Raw genomic sequence first — 19,451 nt, 5'->3', positions numbered from 1 at the left:
TGTGTCAGGGAATGACGCCACCCCACATAGTGTAGTGGACTGTACAAGCTACCTAGCCACATTACGTCCTGGAGGAAGACGGGCGTGCCTATGGAATGCAGGAAGTTAGCAGATTCTGCTACTGGAGCCTGGGGCAGATGCTATTGAAATGCCTATCTCTGCTGATCTAGAAAAGGTCTTTGGGGTGGAAGGCAGGGTCAGGAACCTATGTGCTCTGTCTCTAAGCACAGTAGAGCCCTATGGCAGGTGCTCTTGTCACTCAGGTTTCACTAGCCAATCAGACCCTCCAGGTGACCTGCCAGTCAGAAGTTGTGAGGGTCCTTCCGGCCGCCAGCTTCAGGCTTGGCTTTGAAGAGAAGCTGGCGCCAGTGGTTTTGTCCTGTGCTGTGAGTGCTGTGGCTGGGAGCTGAGCAGAGCGCATGGGCAAGCTGGAAAACCACGACATGGTGAGTTTCAGGCTGCTATCCCCAGACTGGGAGGAGCGACTAGTTGAGCCGAGGGAGTCAGTGTGGTGGGTGCACCCCTGGCCGGATGGGAGCCAGGATGGTCCAGAGTGTTCCTGCTGGTCCTGCATACTCCAGCATGGTCTGCATGCTCCTGCAAATCCTGCATGGTCTTTGCAATTCCTGGGGTTGGCTGGCAGCCTTCGAGTAACTTCACTTCGTTGGCTGCATCTACGCAGACCATCGGGAACGGGACTGCGTTTGGAGAGATCCCTGTTGTTGACGTCACTGTCAAATGCCGGCGTCCTTAGGGCTTGTGTTGTCGCAGTGGAACACATTTGCGAAGAAACTCAGCCCTGGTCCCTTTAGTATCTTCCAGAAGTTCTGCACTTTTAAGATTTAACATTTAGGTTTAGGAGGCGTCTGGAGGTAGTTCTATGAAGCTTGTAAACAGTATCTCCTATGTAGAGTAGAACTCCACTGCTAAACTGTGATGTAGAAGAGTAGAATTGGTGGTAATAAAGGACTCACCAGTTCTGAGGAAACGTTCAGTCACAAAGTGGAATTTAGGTAAGGGAGAGCTGCATCCCAAATACCACAAAGGTAAGTGGTATGTATGCTAATCATACTTGTTAGAAATTAGCATGATGAGATGCAAGTGTTTGTCCCCCAGGATTAGCCAGCTACATTCCCATAACAAAGGAGACAACCCTCACCCTCCTTTTCAACCAGCAGAAAAAACACCTGCCTGTAAATGCTGCTCGGGTGACCATTTCAGGGTCCCAACCTGTGCTAAGTCCCGGTGTGCCAGAAAGGTAGGTTAATTCTAGAACATGGCATCACCACTCTTTTTGAAAAGCAATTTTGAGTCAAGATCTCCTATTTTGATTGAGATTACTTGAACCCTGTCATTCAAGTAATGCTTGGCATTGCTCTTGTTCTCCTCGTGACTAAACACCCTAAACCTTGGATAGCAGGTCTGCCGCACCACAGAGCTCCAAAAGGACCAGTTTGAGTCACATAGTGGACTACCCATTGCAGAACAGGGAAAGGGTTTCTGTGTGGAGCGTGGCTTCTCCCTTCAGACGGGAAGAGGAGGAACAGTGTGCTGGGCGCATTGCGGGAGGAAACAGACCAGACAATAGCTACATCACAGACTGAAGTTGGAGGTGGTGCACTTCAGGGGTCTCCATTCCAGAGGAGGAATGACTTTCTATGTAATTTCCCCGCTTGTATTAATTCCTTCTAAGTGAATGAAGATGACAGAATTGATGGGTATACAGTTTAGCAAGGATAGGTTGAACTACTAAGTGTTCAGTTTTCAGTTAGCGAGCTCTCCTATGCGGATGTGTGCAATCCTGGTTGACACAGTTAAGTCAGCTGAGAGGTTGGGGAAACAGGCAGGCGTTTGGCTGTAACTTCATGCGTTCGCTTATGGCACTAAGTGACTAGCATTTTAAATGAGACAAAGTCACACAGTCTCTTATTAATGGCATTCTCTCTATCAGGGAAGTACCTATTCCATTTCAAAGTCAGTATAGATAAGTGTTCTTCCTATTTTTATTATTTTAAAACTTTAATTTTTGGTATCATTTTTAACATTTATTTTCTTTAAATGCATTACTGTGTTTTTGTTTTTACTTTTCAGTGTTTCCCAGTTTAAGGATTTTGTTCCATTTTTTTCTTAAGTGCTGATTTATTTATATCAGTTTAGGGCAGGAGTTCCCAGCCTTGGAGGATTTCCCTTCAGGGAATCAAATAACCCTGTCAGAGGACTGGCCTAAGATCATTGGAAAGTACAAATATTTATATTATAATTCATAGCAGTAGCAAAAATATAGTTATGAAGTAGCAGTGAAGTATTTTTTTTAGTGGGGGTAGCCACATCATGAGGAGCTGTATTAAAGGGTCACAGCATTAGGGAGGTTGAGAACCACTGATCTATATCAATGTCTCCTGTAGCTCAGGCTTGCCTCACACTATGTAATTGAGAATTGCTTTGAACATCTAATCCTGTCTCTTCTGACTAGTTCTGGGAAGACAGTCCTGTAACTCCTTCCAGGCTGGACCTTGACTGGTCTGTGGGAAGGAAATAGAGACCAATGAATGAATATCCTCTAAATTCTCTAGATTTTATTGTGAATTTACAAGTGAGGTGGGGCCTGTGTAAGAACTGAGTCCACTGACAACTGTAAAACAGGTGTAGTTACAGCAGAGAAGGGGAGGGGCAGGAAGGAAGGCGAACGCTAATATAGTTGACATTAGCAATGAATAGTGAGGTAATCAATTTTAGATGATCAATATATATTCTGACTGGCCATCTCTTGGGTCCACAGACCAGACATTCAAGAATCTATGTAAAAACTGAACTAACCTTTAAACCAAATTACTGTAGTTACAGTAATTCAAGCAAAATAGAAGGACTGGATAAAATGGTATGGGCCTGCCTAATATGACTGTGTTTTCCAGGTTTAAGATGTATACGCCAAGAAAAAATGGTGTAAGTAGTACTTGGTATGCTCTAAAACAATTCTTCATCTCTGGAGCACTTGGCCATCAAGCCTGTTTTAACTTTTTAATAGAATTTTTGGGAATTATTATTACATTATTTCCACTATCTCTTTCCTGCCTCCAAGCCCTCCCATAGACCTTGCATTGTGGTCTAACCCATGGCCTCTTTTTTATCAACAGTTACTGTTTGAATGTGACCTGTGTTTGGTTGCAGGACCTCCCAGCTATGAAGTAAAGGGTTTGCTACACTGGACATTGAGTGTATAATGGAATGTGTTCACCTAGAACCCTGTGCATTAGAGGAGGAACAGGAAGTACTCTGGGAGAATGGAGGGTTTTACTCAACTACAAATTTCTCACATGAGGCTCGTATGCACCCATAGTGTGGAAGGGCAAACCTGGGAAGGTTTTTGCTCTCTGCTCACTCATCAGGGGATAATGTCCTGAAGTCCAGCTGGGTGGTCCTAGCTCATGAGGGACTCTGGTAATGCTTGGTAACTAGGAGCACCGGTAAGAGGTAGCTTACAGGTTCTTTCCAGGAGTCTCCTCTTATTCTGATGTAAGGACCACAAGTCATGCCTTGATGAGTGTAGGAACCACTGTCCCCAGACCAGAAAGAGAAGATTGGCTGAGTTGTCAGAGCTGTTTGGACAGGGATGGATGATGAGCCAGACTGAGGTTCTGTTTGTCCCTGTGGTGACCTAGGTAGTGGCCCTTGCCCTTTGAGCTTTGTTGAGTGTGGATTCCCAGGGGAGGGAGAGGCTCTGCCATCCTGGCGTGGGAGACAATGTGCTTGCAATATCACTGCCTTAGGCTATGTAATTGAGAAATGCTTTGAACACCTAATCCTGCCTCTGCTGCCCAGTGCTGGTTAGATAATCCTGCAACTCCTTCAGGGCTGGGCCTTGACTGGTCAGTGAGAAGAAAAAAATAGACCAGTTAATGGGTGACCTTCAATCTCTTGGACTTTTAGTGGGGACTTAAAAATGAAGAGGGATCTGTGCAAGAATTAAGTTCATAGACCAAGCCTGAAGCCGGTAGAGTCACAGTACAGAAAGGGAGAGGCAGGACCAATGGGCGAGAGCTTTCCTATTTCAACAGTAGTTGAGATTGAGATGTGGAACTAGGTAATCAATTTTAGATGTTCCATACATGTCCTGATTTGCCATTTCTTGGGGTCCACAGACCAGGGCAATCAAGAATCTGAGCCAGGCGGTGGTGCCGCACGCCTTTAATCCCAGCACTTGGGAGGGAGAGGCAGGCGGATCTCTGGGAGTTCGAGGCCAGCCTGGTCTACAAGAGCTAGTTCCGGGACAGGCACCAACGCTACAGAGAAACCCTGTCTCGAAAAACCAAAAAAAAAAAAAAAAAAAAATCTGGATAAATGACTGACCTTATCATGAAACCAAATTGCTATAGTTGTAGTTTAATCGAAATAGATCTGAGTAAAATGTGTGGTCCTGCCTACCAGAACTGTTATTTTCCTGGTTTTAGATCTACACCCTGAGATAAAAGGTTTGGGAAATCTTTGATGTGCTCTAATACAAATCCTTAGTCTCTGGAGGACAGGGCCAAAAAGCCTGTTTCAACTTCTCAAAATAAGTTTTTGGGATTATAGTATAGCTACATCATATTCACTTTCTCTTTCCTGTCCCTAAGTTCTACCGTGAAACCTCATTATTTTCTAATAAATGGCCTGTTTTTCTTTAATAACAGTTACATAGTAACAACAGCCACTGTGTGCATATGACCTATGCTTGGCTTTGGCTACAGGGTTACCCCACTACCCGGCAATGGGTTGGCTGCACTGCACACTGATTGTATAATGGAATGTGCTTTGTTTGGATGAGGAACAGAATGTGCTCTAGGAGAGTGTAAGAATGTCTACTAAAATGCTTTCTAGACTAGGGCCCTGTACTGTCCACTGGGCTGGAAGACTGAGCAGGAAAGACTGCTATCTAAGTGATTTGATCTCTGATCACCCAGTAGGGGAGCTGGTAATATTCTGAGGCCCAGCTGGGTGACCCTAGCCAATGAGGGACTCTGGGAAGGCTTAGCAATCAGGAGTACTAGTGGCAGGTAGCTTGCAGGTTCTTTCCAGGATTCTTCTCTGCCTCTGCTGTAGGGAGTTGTAAGGAAGACACAAGCCATGCCCTGGTTGGTGTGGGGTGTTCAGAGAAGGTCTCTGGAGCTGTCATTTGTGCCAGAATCTCTTAGGTTCATTTGGTTTATAAAGTCCATTAGCTCTAATATTTCCCTGTTTCGTTTTTGTCTGGATGACCTATTCATTGGCGAGAGTGGTGTATTCAAGTCTACTACTATCAAATGCTGTGTGAGAATCAATTTGTGATTTAACCTTTAGAAGTGTTTCTTTTACAAAAGTGGAAGGCCTTGTGTTTGGGGCATAGATATTAAGAATCTAAATGTCATATTGGTGGAGTTTTCCATTGATGAATATGGAGTGTTCTTCCCCATCTCTTTTGATTAATTTTTGTTTTGTTGTGCCCAAGTTGAGACTCCCAGAGAGACACCCCCGGAATCCAGTCAAGTCCAGAATGCAAAAGCAAGGTTTATTCTTTCCAGCCAGGCTGGGAGCTGTCTACTACATATGACACAGCACAGTAGGGAGAGCTCCCGTTCCTCATTTGGGGTTGACACATACAGGCAAAAACCACAAGCCAGGTTTGTTTTGGGTCAAGGGGGTTGGTCTTGCTAAACAAAGGGGTGGGCTACTTCTGCATACCCCCTTCCTCCTTTAAGTGGCTGCTTCTGTGCATGCCCCCCCCCCTCCTCCTGCTCCTGTCTCGGTGTCAACAGAACACCAGGAACATTTTTCCAGAGGTTCCTGTTTTCAACTAGGTTTTGGTGTTACAGAGTTTCTTGAACTCAATGCCTTAACCAGCTCCTGATCAAGCAAAGCTTCTTAAAATTTTCTATGTCCTTACAGTTTGAAGTCCATAAAATGGCTACACCAGCTCCCTTTTTAGTTCCATTTGCCTGAAATATGCTTTTCCCCACCTTTGCCTTAAGGTAATATCTGTCCTTCATATTGATATACCTTCTTGTACGTGGTGGAAGGATGGATATTGTTTTTGGTCAATACCATTAATCTGTGTCTTTCCATTGGGGGAATTGAGGCCATTGATATTGAGAGATATCAGGAATAATGATAGTTGATTACAGTTATTTGGTTTTGTGGTTATTGGTGGTGGTGGTGGTATGATGTATATAAGATTGCATGTGTTTATGTGTGTGTTTCCCTTTTGGCTTTGCTTATTTGAGATTATTTGTTTTCTGTGTATTCATGTGTGTCGTTTGCTTTCTTGGGGTGGATTTTTCCTTCTAGTACCTTCTGTAGAACTGAAGTTGGTCATAGATATTGTTTAAATTTCACTTTATCATGGAATATCTTATTTTCTCCATTTATGGAGATTGAAAATATTCGGGATATAGTAATTTGGGCTGCACCTGAGGTTTCTTACTGCCTGCATTACATGTTTTGTAGACCATATATGGCTTTTACAACCTCTATTAAGAAGTCAGGTGTAATTCTTATCGGTCTGTCTTTATGTGTTACTTGATGTTTTTCCTTTTCAGCTTTTAATGTCTCTGTTCTGTATGTTTACTATTGTAATTATTGTGTGGCAAGGGGACTTTGTTTTCTGAAACATCTGTCTTCTAGTGTTTTGCATGCTTCTTTGTTCCATCATTCACATCGTCTTTAAATTAGGAAAATTTCCTTCTAGGATTTTATTGAAAATATTTTCTCGACTTTTGAGCTGGCGTTTTTCTCTTTCCTCTATTATGCAATTCATAGGTTTAGTCTTTGCATAATGTACCAGATCTCCTGGATGTTTTATATTAAGAAATCTTTGGATTTATCGTATTCTTTGTTTAACATTTCCATTTCTTCTATTGTATCTTCAGTGTCTGAGACTCTCTTCCATCTCTCTATTCTATTGGAGAACTTTGCCTCTGTACTTTGTGTTTGTAGATGAAAAACCTGGATAACTTTAGGTATCCCCAAAGAAAGCCCTGGATAAATCCAAGTTCCACCCCTCCCTCCATCCCCAGCAGGAAGGAAATAGCCAAAAATCCAAGCAGGAAGAGAAGAATCAAAAGTCTAGGATTAGCCGGTTTGTGACTGTGTTTCAGGAACTAGCTGAAGATTAAGTTAGACTGTGATCTTGAGAATAATCTTGAGAAGCAGGGAGTTTCCCCCTTGTGATTGTCATTGTACTGTGTTTTAGGAACTAGCTGATTATGACCTTGGGAGTGGTCCTGAGAGGCAGGGAGTTGCCCTCTTGTGATCTTCACTGGTATTTTCAAAATTTTCTGTGACACACTCCCTGCCAATTCTGGATCACTGGGCTGTGGTTTCTTCCCTTAAAAATCGCTTCTCCCGGTCACTCCACACTCCCCCTGTGTGGGTTATGAGTCTCAGCCCCAGTGCACTCGTTCTCGTCTCATCTCATCTCATCTCATCTCATCTCATCGATTAAAGCCTTGTGTGACTGCAGCAAGGACGGTCTCTCGTGAGTTACTGGGGGATCGTGTTATCCCGAGACTTGAGTGAGAGTCTCCCCAGCACTGGAGGGGGGGGGTCTTTCATAGTCTTAAGGTTTTTATTTCCAGGATTCCCTTAGCTTGTGTTTTCTTTACTGTTTCTATTTCCATTTTCAGGTCCTAAACAGTTTTGTTTCCTTCAAGTATTTGTTCATTTTTTTTCTTGGCTTTATTTAAGGCATTTATTGGCTTACTTCAATTGTTTGTGTTTTCCTAGCCTTCTTGAAGGGCTTTATTAATTTTCTCCAATATTTTTGTGTTTTCATGAATTTGTTTGAGAGATTTACTCATTTTCTTTTTAAGGTACTCTATCATCTCCATATAGTTGGTTTTAAGGTCTTTTTCCTGTATTTCAGCTGTTTTAAAGTATTCAGGGCCTGCTGTGGTAGGACAGCTGGGCTCTGGTGGTATTATTGCTCTGGCTTTTATTGATTATATTCCTATGCTAAGCATCTGGGTTTGGGGTGATTATAGGTCTAGGTGCTGATGTCAGACTTGATCTTGGTTGGATGGGAGTTTTGTTCCTAAGTTTCTGTTAATGTCTGGAGCAGGTATTGGCTCAGTGTTTTCTTTTTTCCTGGCCTTCTTGATGGTGTATTCAAGAGGAAATGTTTGCTGATGTTGAATACTAGGGGAAAGGGGGGCTCGGGATAGATGATCTTAGAGATACACAGGAGACATGAAGAGGGTGTAGGAGAAGCTGCCTCTGGTGTTGTACACCAGTGATGGGGGCAACTGTGCCAATCAGGACTGGGGTTAAGAATAATGTGGTAGATTTGCAGACAACCTAACTGGTCTTCTGGCAGCTGTGGCAAGAGTTGAGTAGAGGGTGTCTGTCCCCATTGGATGATGGGACACAGATATGAGCTGAGAAGGAAAGGGCAGGTAGGGACAATCTTGGAATCTACAGGAGATATGGACTGGGGAAGGCGAAGCTGTAGATGTAATTCTGTTGTAGCCCTAGAGACATCATGAATATTGGGTCTTGGGTAACCAGAGACTGGAGAAGGTCTGTGGGCAGCCTCCCTAATTCTATGCACAACGTCTTAATACTGATTCATTAGGGTCCCAGGGGTCATTTATTTAATATCTTTATTTAGGTTATTGTTGTTAATCTGTGAAAGACTTTTAGTTTATAAAAAGTACTATGAGGGCTACATATGTCACTCAACAATAATTTTCTAGGGGTTGACCTGAGTTTAGATAGCAACACCTGTTGGACTTTAGCATCCAAACACCGAGGAGGAGTCGCCCCCAGAGACCACCTCACACACCACAGCCGATGCAAAAGCATGAGGATTTTATTAATTCTGTCATGACAGGGTCCCCCAGCATTCGGGAAGCCGAGAGACCTTGAATAGCTGGTACAGTCTACTTTTAAAGGGGCCACAGAAGCAAGGGGGGGTTGTTCTTTGACTATTCTGATTGGCTTATTTGAAAGGGCTATTACCAATAATTGACTGGAGAGCTGTTGCCAGATCAGATGAGGTAACAGGTCATTTTGACCCCGTTTCCCAGGGTACCGAACCAAAACATACGTATATGGGTAATTGTTCAGGAACTGAGTACGTGCATGTGTAGCTGTTAGGTCCTTGGTTCCCATGGGAGGAGGGGAAGCACTATGGCACAGAGGCTGAGAGGATTCAGAATTGTCAGAAATGTCTTCAGGATTGTCTTAAAGTCTTACACACCCAAGTTGGGAGGTTCATAGCTATGTGTTATTTCAGATCCAGGTGATCTGGCAGACTCTTTGGTGTGTCACCTATACACACATGGAAAACATTCTCTCTCACACATATAAACATACACATAACAATGGGGCTAGACTTTTTTTCAAAAGTGCTTATGACTTATAAAGCAATTAACAAGTTGCTTTAGGTATATAATACAGATCATTCAATAGTTCTTTAAGAATCTGTTACCTTGCATTTGGTTTAAAATTTTTCATTTCTTCACTGTGATGTAGACTTATATCCAATCATCAATCATAGTAAACAATCCTAACAGACATCCTTTTCTTTATCAAAAGAGAATGAGATAGGTTTAGTATTCAAAATTATTTTCTACAGTACAGAATTGTCAGAAGGTTTCAAGTGAATTCCTTCCAATTTTGGTGCGCCAGACCTCCTCACCCATCCCATGTTCTATTATTTGAAAAGGAGAGAACTCTAGTGCACATGTGTTGTAAAATGTCTTTTTAAAAAAAAAAAAAAAACAGAAAAGGGGAGGTGATGTAGGATGCTCCTCTCTATGCTGTGAATACCATCAGTTAATAAAGAAACTTCTTTGTAGGCCTATAGCAGGGCAGAATAGAGCTATGCAGGGAAAACTAAACTGAATGCTGGAGGAAAGAAGGCAGGGTTAGAGAGAAGCCATGTAGTCCTGCTAGAGACAGACGCCAGTCTCTACCCGGTAAGCCACAGCCTCATGGTAATACACAGACAAATAGAGATGGGTTGATTTAAGATGAGTTAGCCAGAAATACGCTAGAGTCACTGGCCAAGCAGGGTTTAAAATAATATAGTTTCTGTGTGATTATTTTGGGTTTGAGCTGCTAGTCGGTCAGGAAACAAACAAGCAACCTTTTATAATACACAGGGTAAGTGGTCATCAGTGACTTCTTTGATTTTGGTTACAATTTTGTAGTTCTTGTTTAAGGGACCATGTTAAATTTGTAGGTTTGTCTTTGTGTTTTCTTTTATCAGTGCTACCTTCTATGTTCTGTAAATTTTCTTTTTGGTGGCTATAATCTGATAATATTGTTTCTCTGGAAAATGATGGACCTTCACCTATTTTTATTTTCTGAAATATTGTTTCATTATGTTGTGCGTTCTTTGTGTTTGTTGGTTTGGAGACTTTCTGTGGAGAAACAGTTTTAGCTGTCTCTTCTTGATCTTAGAGGCTTGTTCCCTCTCCTTTCTTGGCATTTCTGTTTTTTCTAGTCATTACTATCATCAAGTTTCTGATTTTACTATTTAAGATATTGATGTGGTTGATACCTTGGTTTTGGGGTTTTAAAACCTTCTCATATATCATTGTCTCTGTCTTGTTACCTCTAGCTGTTAACATGTGAGAGCCTACAGTTATCTGTGGGAACATCAATTGAAGATGTACACCCTTCAGATTGGCTGGTTGCTATTTCTTTGAAAGAGTTTGTTGATTGACAATTGATGTGTGAACGTCCTTCCACTGAGGGTGCAGTATTCCTAAGAAAGTTGGTCTGGGCTGGATAAGAGAGCTAGCTGAGCATAAAACAATGACCAAGTAAGAGAGAAGGCTAGGAATAAAGATTCTTCATGAATAGGGGAAGAGGAAAAAGAAAAATCTATTTTCAATAAAAGAAAAATGTTCTTAAAAAAAAAAAGATTCCTCGTGGTTTTTGCCTTCAGTTGTTATCTTGAATTTTTATCCTAAGCCCTTACAATGATGGATTGTGATCTGCCAGAATCAAGCAAATAAACCCATTCATCACCTGAGATGATGTGGTTAGATAATTTAATCACAACAACAGAGAAACAAGTTAGACCAAAACTGGCACACCAAAAGTGATTTTGTTGTTGGGTAGAACCTAGGAACGTTATCTTTTCAAAGAATGGACTATATCGGGACTTTGAATGGCAAAACCCATAAAAAGCTCTACACATACCTTAATCACCTGCGCTTGAAGGACCTGGAAGATGGAAGTGTTGAGCATAATGACAGTAAGTGAAAGTCCAGATCATAGAATTTCAGTGGCAAATAGACTCCGTGATAAATACCTCTAGAGGTCATTTGTGTGATATTTTGGCCCCTAGCCTTTATTATTGTTCCTTTGCCTCCCAAAAATTCAGTAAGGCAAAATTAGAAAATAATGGGCTGTTTTTCTAGATGAAATATTGACTCTCTTGGGTGACTATTACTGATGAGTCATTCATGATTACAATATTTTAAAAAAAGCACAAGTGGGTCATAAATTAACGAAAAGTCTGTGGGTTGTAGAGAAAAGCAGAATTAGGTGGATTCAGATGGCAGTCACGTGCCAAGTATAGGCAGGAATTTTCAGTGAGATTATCACCATTAAATAGAAGGCTCTTCCTCTACATTGGAAGCCTGGCAAGGTGTCTTAAGGGTGAGAACCCATCCTTCTATGCTCTTAGTCAATGGAAGGTCTAGCAAAGTAATTCCTAGTCCCAGGAAGCAACTTCTTACAAAGCCTGCTGCAACTCTAGTCCTATCAGGGTCCATCATAACTTAGAAACTGAATTTTGGAGAATCATTAATATTGTTCTGGTTCTAGAAAGAAGAAAGGTGCAAACTTTAAAGCCATGCATTCTTAGTCTGGTGATTTAGTTCAGCAGTAGTTTATTTAGTAGGCATCTGTGTTTGGTAGAGCCAGAGCTCCAGTGAGGAGGCTGTGAGAGTTTATTGCATGAGGCTGTGTGGATGAAGCCTGTATTTTGAGCCCATAAGATGTTGAGATATTTAAGCTATGAGACATTTTACTTGAAGAACTATATATATGGAGTGGAAGTAACCAAAGAGAGTTGTATGAATAGTTGTGATCATAGAGGCATCTAAGCCCTTTGAAACTGAAGTTCCACATGTCTGATACAGAGCTACTACCGGATTTAATGGTTGTCCTTCTGGGTTTCTGTTTTCCCTCATGCCCAATCTTCACTCATGATGTCTCAGTTCCTTTCCTTTGGAACAGGAATTGGTATTCTGTGCCATTGGATGTTGGAAACATTTAACTTACCTTCTGATTTTACAAGATTACAGTCAAGAGAATGTCTTGAATGTCAAAAGAGACTCTGGACATTTGAACAGTGCATAGGTGGTTGCAGATTACAAGGATCATTGAAGTGACTAAATGCATTTTCTTCATGGATGACCCTGACCCTATATTGACCTGTGTCTGAATCTAAACTGAGTGAAAAGCTCTCAGATAGGGTAATGTATTTGAACATGTGTCTCTCCTTGATGACTTTCTTTGGGGTGCTTGTGGAACCTTTAGTAGGAAGAACTTTTCTGAGTGAAATTCCTCAATGGTGATAGGATTTGAGTGTCTACATCCTTAACCCATTTCCTGTTCTTTGTTTCTACTGTGGTGGGGTTCAGACTAATCAGCTAGCTTCCTTTTGCTGTCACAGTATCACTACTGTATGATATCACTACATCACATTAGATACAGTTGAAGCAATTGCTATTCAGTGGTAAGCCCTTTTGCTTTCCTTATTTTATTTATTTTTTTAAAAGAAACAATCTTTTCTCATTTTATATGCTAATCCCAATTCCCACTCCTTCCCCTTCTTCTGCTCCCTCCACCTTCTCCGCTTTACCCTTCCATCCACTCCTCAGAGAGGGTAAGGCACATTGTTTTGAGGCTCTCCCCACTATATGTAGGCTGAACAAGGTATCACTTCTAAGAGAATGGGTTCCACAAAGCCAGTACAAGCAGTTGGGATAAATTCTGGGCTCACTGCCAGCAGCCACACAGTCTGACCTAGCCATATGACTGTTACCCACCTTCAGACCACCTGATTTTTTTTATATTTATTTATTATGCATACAATATTCTGTGTGTATGCCTTCAGGCCAGAAGAGGGCACCAGACCCCATTACAAATGGTTGTGAGCCACCATGTGGTTGCTGGGAATTGAACTCAGGACCTTTGGAAGAGCAAGCAATGCTCTTAACCTCTGAGCCATCTCTCCAGTCCCCACCTGATTTTTTAAAGAATTTTGTTGTTTTTATTTTTGTTTCTGAAGACAAGGTATGTCTGAGTAGCCCTGGCTCTAATGAAAGTTGCTCTATAGACCAGGCTGGTCTCAATCTTATTCTTGCTCTAAATACTGAGATTAAAAGTTGGCCAATATTCCTTGTTTGTTTTTTTGGGGGTGGGAGATTTTGAGACAGGGTTTTTCTGTAACTTTGGAGACTGTCCTGGGACTAGCTCTTGTAGACCAGACTGGCCTCGAACTCACAGAGATCCACCTGGCTCTGCCTCCTGAGTGTGGGATTAAAGACGTGTACCACCACTGCCCAGCTTATATTCTTTGTTTTATATAAAGTATTGGGTGATGGGCCTAGAGTGTAGGTTTTTGTACATGTCAAGCATGTTCTCTTATTTGTGTTTTTTTTCAAGACTTGAATTTTGAAATTTGGCAGAGGGTATCATTCTCTTCCCCAGAATGGCAGTATTCATGACATTAATATTGCCTGGGCCTTCTGAGTCATTGGGTTACTGGTGTTTGACATTCTTTCTGCTTGTTGTGTTTAATTTTTTTAAATGAATATGATTCTTTGGCCTGTACACATGCTTATGTGCCACATGTGTGACTGATCCTCACAGTAGTCAAAAAATGGTCTTAGATTCCCTGAACTTGAAATAATGGATAATTGTGATCGCCCATGTAAGTTCTGGCAATTGAGCCCACCTATATGCAAGATCAGCAAAAGCTCTTACCTGCTGAGCTGTTTCTCCTGGCCTATGTTGATTATCTATGATCAACATTTACATCACTCATGTCTTTAATCTGTCAATTTGTAACTGTTTATGCAGTCCCTACTAGTAAGATTTACTAAAGTTATAGTGTGAACTGGAACACTTCAGATTTCTGAAAGATAAAAACAGAACTGGAGTGAATGCAGAACTCTGTGTAGGCGCTTCAGTAAAAACCCTGAGTTCTTTTTATCTTTCTTGATTTATTTTTGCAGGGGAGAGTAGTTCTTAATATTTACTTCTTGCTGTCCTGGAACTGATTTCATAGGCTACCATTAAACTCAAGAGGCAGATACACCTGCCTCTGCCTTCTGAGTGCTGGAATTAATGGTATTGTTCTTTTTGTTGTTGTTGTTGTTAGTAATTGTTAGTACACTTTCTCTGGGGTATACTCAGTACTGTTGATCTGCTTGCTTGTTTCTCTATGTCTGTTAATAGGTATGTCTTTTGCAAAGTGATATCCCATTCTAAGCATTAAGAAATGATAAGGGTAAACCTATCCATTTTCCTTCTAAAGTGACTTGATGATTATATTATAATGTCTGTATCAAAGAGTAAGTGTTGGAAACACCAGAATTATATGACTATATTGTCAAAGAAATATACATTTACAACGTTGTCAGTATCATGTTTTTTATTGTATACATGTATGGCATATTTTAGGATACAGTGACTTATGATGACGTGCATGTTGACTTCACTGGGGAAGAATGGGCTTTGCTGGATCCTTCCCAGAAGAATCTCTACAAAGATGTGATGCTGGAGACCTACATGAACCTCGCTGCTATAGGTAATACTGCAAATTTTCCTTCATGTTTTAAAATAAGAAAACAACTGTTCCTTGGTTATCAGTGCTCTTCTGTAATTTTAATTGAAATGAAGAAGAATGAGGTGAATGAATAAGGCATGGTTCTAAGGAACACTAAAGATTGTAACTTAAATTTTACACAATTTCCAATAATATATCATACATTTCCTGGTACTATATTTTAGGCTACAAATGGGAAAGTCATAATATTGAAGGACATTGCCACAGTTCTCGGAGATATGAAAGGTAATTTTCATGTACAAGCTGATACAAATGTGCCTGCGAAGATATTTTATTGTATCTGGAAGTTTTAAAGAAAAGCAGCAACATAAATAATCACAGCTTAAAGTTCATTGATAATCATTAAATTCTCGCAAAGCCATGTTCTTCAAGGGCAGGTAAGTGAATTGTGTTTGCAAGTCATTGTTTTAAGAAGGAAGACAAGAAATCAATGCCTTTACAGATATCACCACTTTATTCATATCTCAATCAGAGCTATGCCAATCCATTTAGTCTCATATCACTTATATTATAATATGTATACATGTTGGGTAAGTGATAAGTATATGTTCAAAAGCTTCTAATAAGCAAGTAGTCCATAGTAAAGCTATTGTTACTCATATACTTGTTTCTACTTTGCTAAGTTTAGTGAGACAGGTAGTTAGCATCATTATTTAAGGGGGGGTGGTTGAGGGGAGTTGTAGAGAAACCATAATCCATGTACCATATGTTTATGAGGAAGAGAAAGTCAAACTGTAAATTCAATGTAAAATCTTTTTGTTATTCTTCCATTAATAGGTATAGTATATGTTACTATGGATATAAGCCATATGAGCATAGGATGTGAATAGAAGCCATGTACCTCTCTCTGTCTCAGAATAATTAGAATATATATAGGTTCCCATGCTGAGTAAACTTGTTGAATGTGATTCACGTTTACAAGTAATTAATTTTCCTGCTTTATTGAGGGGATACATCAACCAATCCATACTGAATAAAAGCCCTATGAGTGCTAAAAATATGTAAATACTTCTGTTTGTTCTGGTTCACTTTGAAAATGTAGTATGACTCACAATATAGGAAAATTTATCAAATGAAGTAAGTGGTTTTAAGGTGTGAATTCTCCCAGTTCTCTTCAAATATGTGAAATATCTCATAGAGATAAAAGATACCATAAATGGGAGCCAGGTAGTAAAGGCTCTTACCATCACTGGCATCTTCAAATATATAAAACATTCCTTACTGAAGGGGAACAACATAAGTGTAAACAAAGTCATAAAAGCTTATGACCTGATTACTCTTTAAAATTAGACCGATTGTAAAATGAACTGATACAGATATAAAGATACTTTACGACAGTGCAAGTCGTAAAACTTTTACATGTACCCATTATCCTTGCAGGCATGAAAGAAGTCATATTGGAGAAAAACTTTCTGAATGCAATCACGGTGGTAAAGTCTTTGCACATCACAGTCATCTCCAAACATATAAAAGAACACATAGCGGAGAGAAAACCTATGAATATAATCAATGTGGTAAAGCCTTTGCATGTCACAGTAATCTTCAAGTACATAAAAGAACACATCCTGGAGAGAAACCCTATGAGTGTAATCTATGTGGTAAAGCCTTTTCACGTCACAGTGATCTCCAAATGCATAAAAGAACACATCCTGGAGAGAAACCCTATGAGTGTAATCAATGTGGTAAAGCCTTTTCACGTCACAGTCATCTCCAAATGCATAAAAGAACACATACTGGAGAGAAACCTTATGAATGTAATCAATGTGGTAAAGCCTTTTCACAAATCAGTCATCTCCAAATGCATAAAAGAACACACACTGGAGAGAAACCCTATGAGTGTAATCAATGTGGTAAAGCCTTTGCACAACACAGTCATCTCCAAACGCATAAAAGAACACATACTGGAGAGAAACCCTATGAGTGTAATCAATGTGGTAAAGCCTTTGCACATCACAGTCATCTCCAAAACCATAAAAGAACACATACTGGAGAGAAACCCTATGAGTGTAATCAATGTGGTAAAGCCTTTGGATATCATAAGAATCTTCAAGTACATCAAAGAACACATACTGGAGAGAAACCCTATGAATGTAATCAATGTGGTAAAGCCTTTGCATGTCAATATAATCTCCAAGTACATCAAAGAACACACACTGGAGAAAAACCCTATGAGTGTAATCAATGTGGTAAAGCCTTTGTGTATTTCGGTAGTCTTCGAAAACATAAGCAAAAATCATACTGTAAAGAAGCTTAAATGTAGTCAGTGTAGCAAAGTTTTGCAAGTTATGGTAGTTTTTATACGAGTAAAGTCTTAGTGTGTAATAGGTCTATGAAAGCCTTTGAATATAACAGTAAACTTTGAGAATTTGAAAAAATTAATAGCAAAGAGTATCTGAATATAAATCATTTAGTAAGATCTTCAGCCAACATACTTATGTTCAGTTACAGACGATCATTTATTCTGGAGAGAAAAAAAAAAAACAGGCAAGCATCAAGTCTGTTCAAGCATTATGATGCCCCTCTTGATTCTATTTACAGCTGTAAACAAACGTGGACAAAAGGCAGATGAATTGAGATGATAAGCTAACCCTTTTAGATTTCATACTTCTCATTGACATGAGATGGTATATCCGGGTGAAAACTTCATAGATGTGTATTCGTTCCTTTTCTGTTGCTGTGATAAAATACCATATCTAAGTGAACTTACAAAAGGGTTTGATTTGGCCATTGATTCCAGAGCAATACAGGATTGCCATGAAAATGACTTGGAAAGAAGTGTTATACATGGCAGCTAATGTAGGAAGCTAAGGATTCCCATTCTTAACCTACAGCACAAAGCAGAAAGTGTAAACTGGAAATGGTGTGCAGGTATAAATTCTCAGGCCAACCTGCAGGGACATATTTTTTCCACTGGGACAGCATTTCCTAAGTCTTCCCAAATGATACTGCAGACTGAGACTAATTGATTTCTCTCACCTCAGGTATATGTGCTTACTTTCTTTTTCATGAACCAATTCATGATGGAGAAAAACTCTATACGCCTTTAGATGCCTCAACAACTATATTAAGAAGAAAGTATTCATGAGTGAAAATTAATTTAAAGATTTGTTTTAATTTTAATGATGTGTGCCTTTGTGTGGGTATGAGCACGTGCTTTCTGTTTCCCAAAAAGGTTAGAACCTTGGAGCTTCTTGTAGTAGGAATTACTGGAAGTTCTTAAAAATGGACCTTGTTCCTGGGAATGAACTTGTATCAAGGACTCAGTTATGTCTGTAGCCCTATAAATATTTTAAAGCTTTCTGATATCAGGAAATAGGGAGGAACACATACAAGAGAAAAACCCTATTCATGTAAATGATTTGGTAAAAACAGCTGCCTTCAGTTTGAAGAAAAAAGTTTTATCTCTTTTTCAGTATAGCCTTGAAGTAAGTACATTATTAACCAGTTCACTATAGATGATGTGAAGATCACATTATGGCTTCTATCTTGCAGATAGATATTAAAGTGTGCTATATGTGTGGCAAATCCATTTGCTGAAGTTATTTTGTGGTCCTTATATTTCCTCCATGGCTTTTGTTCATCACCTATCCCTATTTCACTTTATTGTTCCAAATTTGTCAACTTAAATAAATACCATGTTTTAAATTTTATTTATTTTGCTTTTGTCCCTTTCATATTCGTTTTCTCTGTTTTTTTCTTTTAAGAATAGTATTACTGTGACTTCCTGTCTGACCTGGAACTCACATTATAGACCAGGCTGTTCTAGGACATCAGAGAGATCTGTTCACTGCTTCCAGAGTATCTGCATTATAGGTGGGCATGTGCTCACTGGATAACTTGGTTCATTTAATTGAGGATGAGTGGCTGAGCCTGTCTGGTTAGGGTAGACAGCGTACAGGCTGTGGTCCTAACTACAGTAGCAGAAGAAGGTTCTTATCAAATGCAGCCTTCCTGCCTTAAAGTCCACTGGCTTCCAACTGTGAGAAATATTATTTTTCTTTATGATTGAGTCTGTTATAACTCATCAAAGGAGCTGGGAAGATTTCTGTCCTTATTCTGCAGTAGGTGAAACCCAGACTCATAGAGGTAAGCAGATTTTTGCTCATGTTACTCATTCCATCATTCTGATGCCCCACTAACTGATGTTGAAACTGCCTAAGCCAGGCATGGTGACAGAGACCATGGTACTTACAAAGTGGAGGTAGGAATTTCAGGGTTTCAAAGTCATCCAGGATGAGAATGGTCAATGGGTGTGATGGGACAATCACAGAAACAAGGAAGATTGATTGGCTCAGGACAATGTCCATATAGCTCCAGAACTTTAGGGCCATGGCACCAGCAATTATTAGCATATTTTCTGTTCTTGATAATATTTCCTGTCTTAAGAGTCTTAGGGTCAGACTCTTGTTCTTCATTAAAGAGTGGAATTCTCCTACAGTTGGGAGAATTAGCTTCAGGCAGGGATGAGCTCCCTAATTACATACTCAATACAATGTGTTCAGCCCTGAAACCATATACACACAACCAACAGAAATGGACTCAAAAGGTTTTATTTATATATTTGTGCATACATATTCACACATGCTTAACGGAAAGAACTGGAAGGGAAGAATTTGGGAAG

The 19,451-nt window shown here is 40.1% G+C and overlaps 1 protein-coding gene across 1 annotated transcript; it reads left to right on the top strand.

Annotated features, from left to right (window-relative positions):
* The first annotated feature begins 273 nt into the window (after window positions 1-273).
* On the top strand, window positions 274-18,455 carry LOC126491114 (zinc finger protein 120-like). The gene is made up of 4 exons (XM_050126538.1): window positions 274-446; window positions 14,665-14,791; window positions 14,995-15,055; window positions 16,211-18,455. The coding sequence occupies exons 1-4, from the start codon at window positions 420-422 to the stop codon at window positions 17,082-17,084; spliced, it is 1,089 nt and encodes a 362-aa protein (XP_049982495.1). The 5' UTR covers window positions 274-419; the 3' UTR covers window positions 17,085-18,455.
* Window positions 18,456-19,451: the final 996 nt, after the last annotated feature.

The sequence above is a fragment of the Alexandromys fortis genome, unplaced genomic scaffold, assembly GCF_014885135.2.
Source record: "Alexandromys fortis isolate MF-2015 unplaced genomic scaffold, M_Fortis_MF-2015_v1.1 scaffold_237, whole genome shotgun sequence".
Taxonomy (NCBI): Eukaryota; Metazoa; Chordata; class Mammalia; order Rodentia; family Cricetidae; genus Alexandromys; species Alexandromys fortis.
This window is presented reverse-complemented; position numbering and strand designations above follow the sequence as displayed.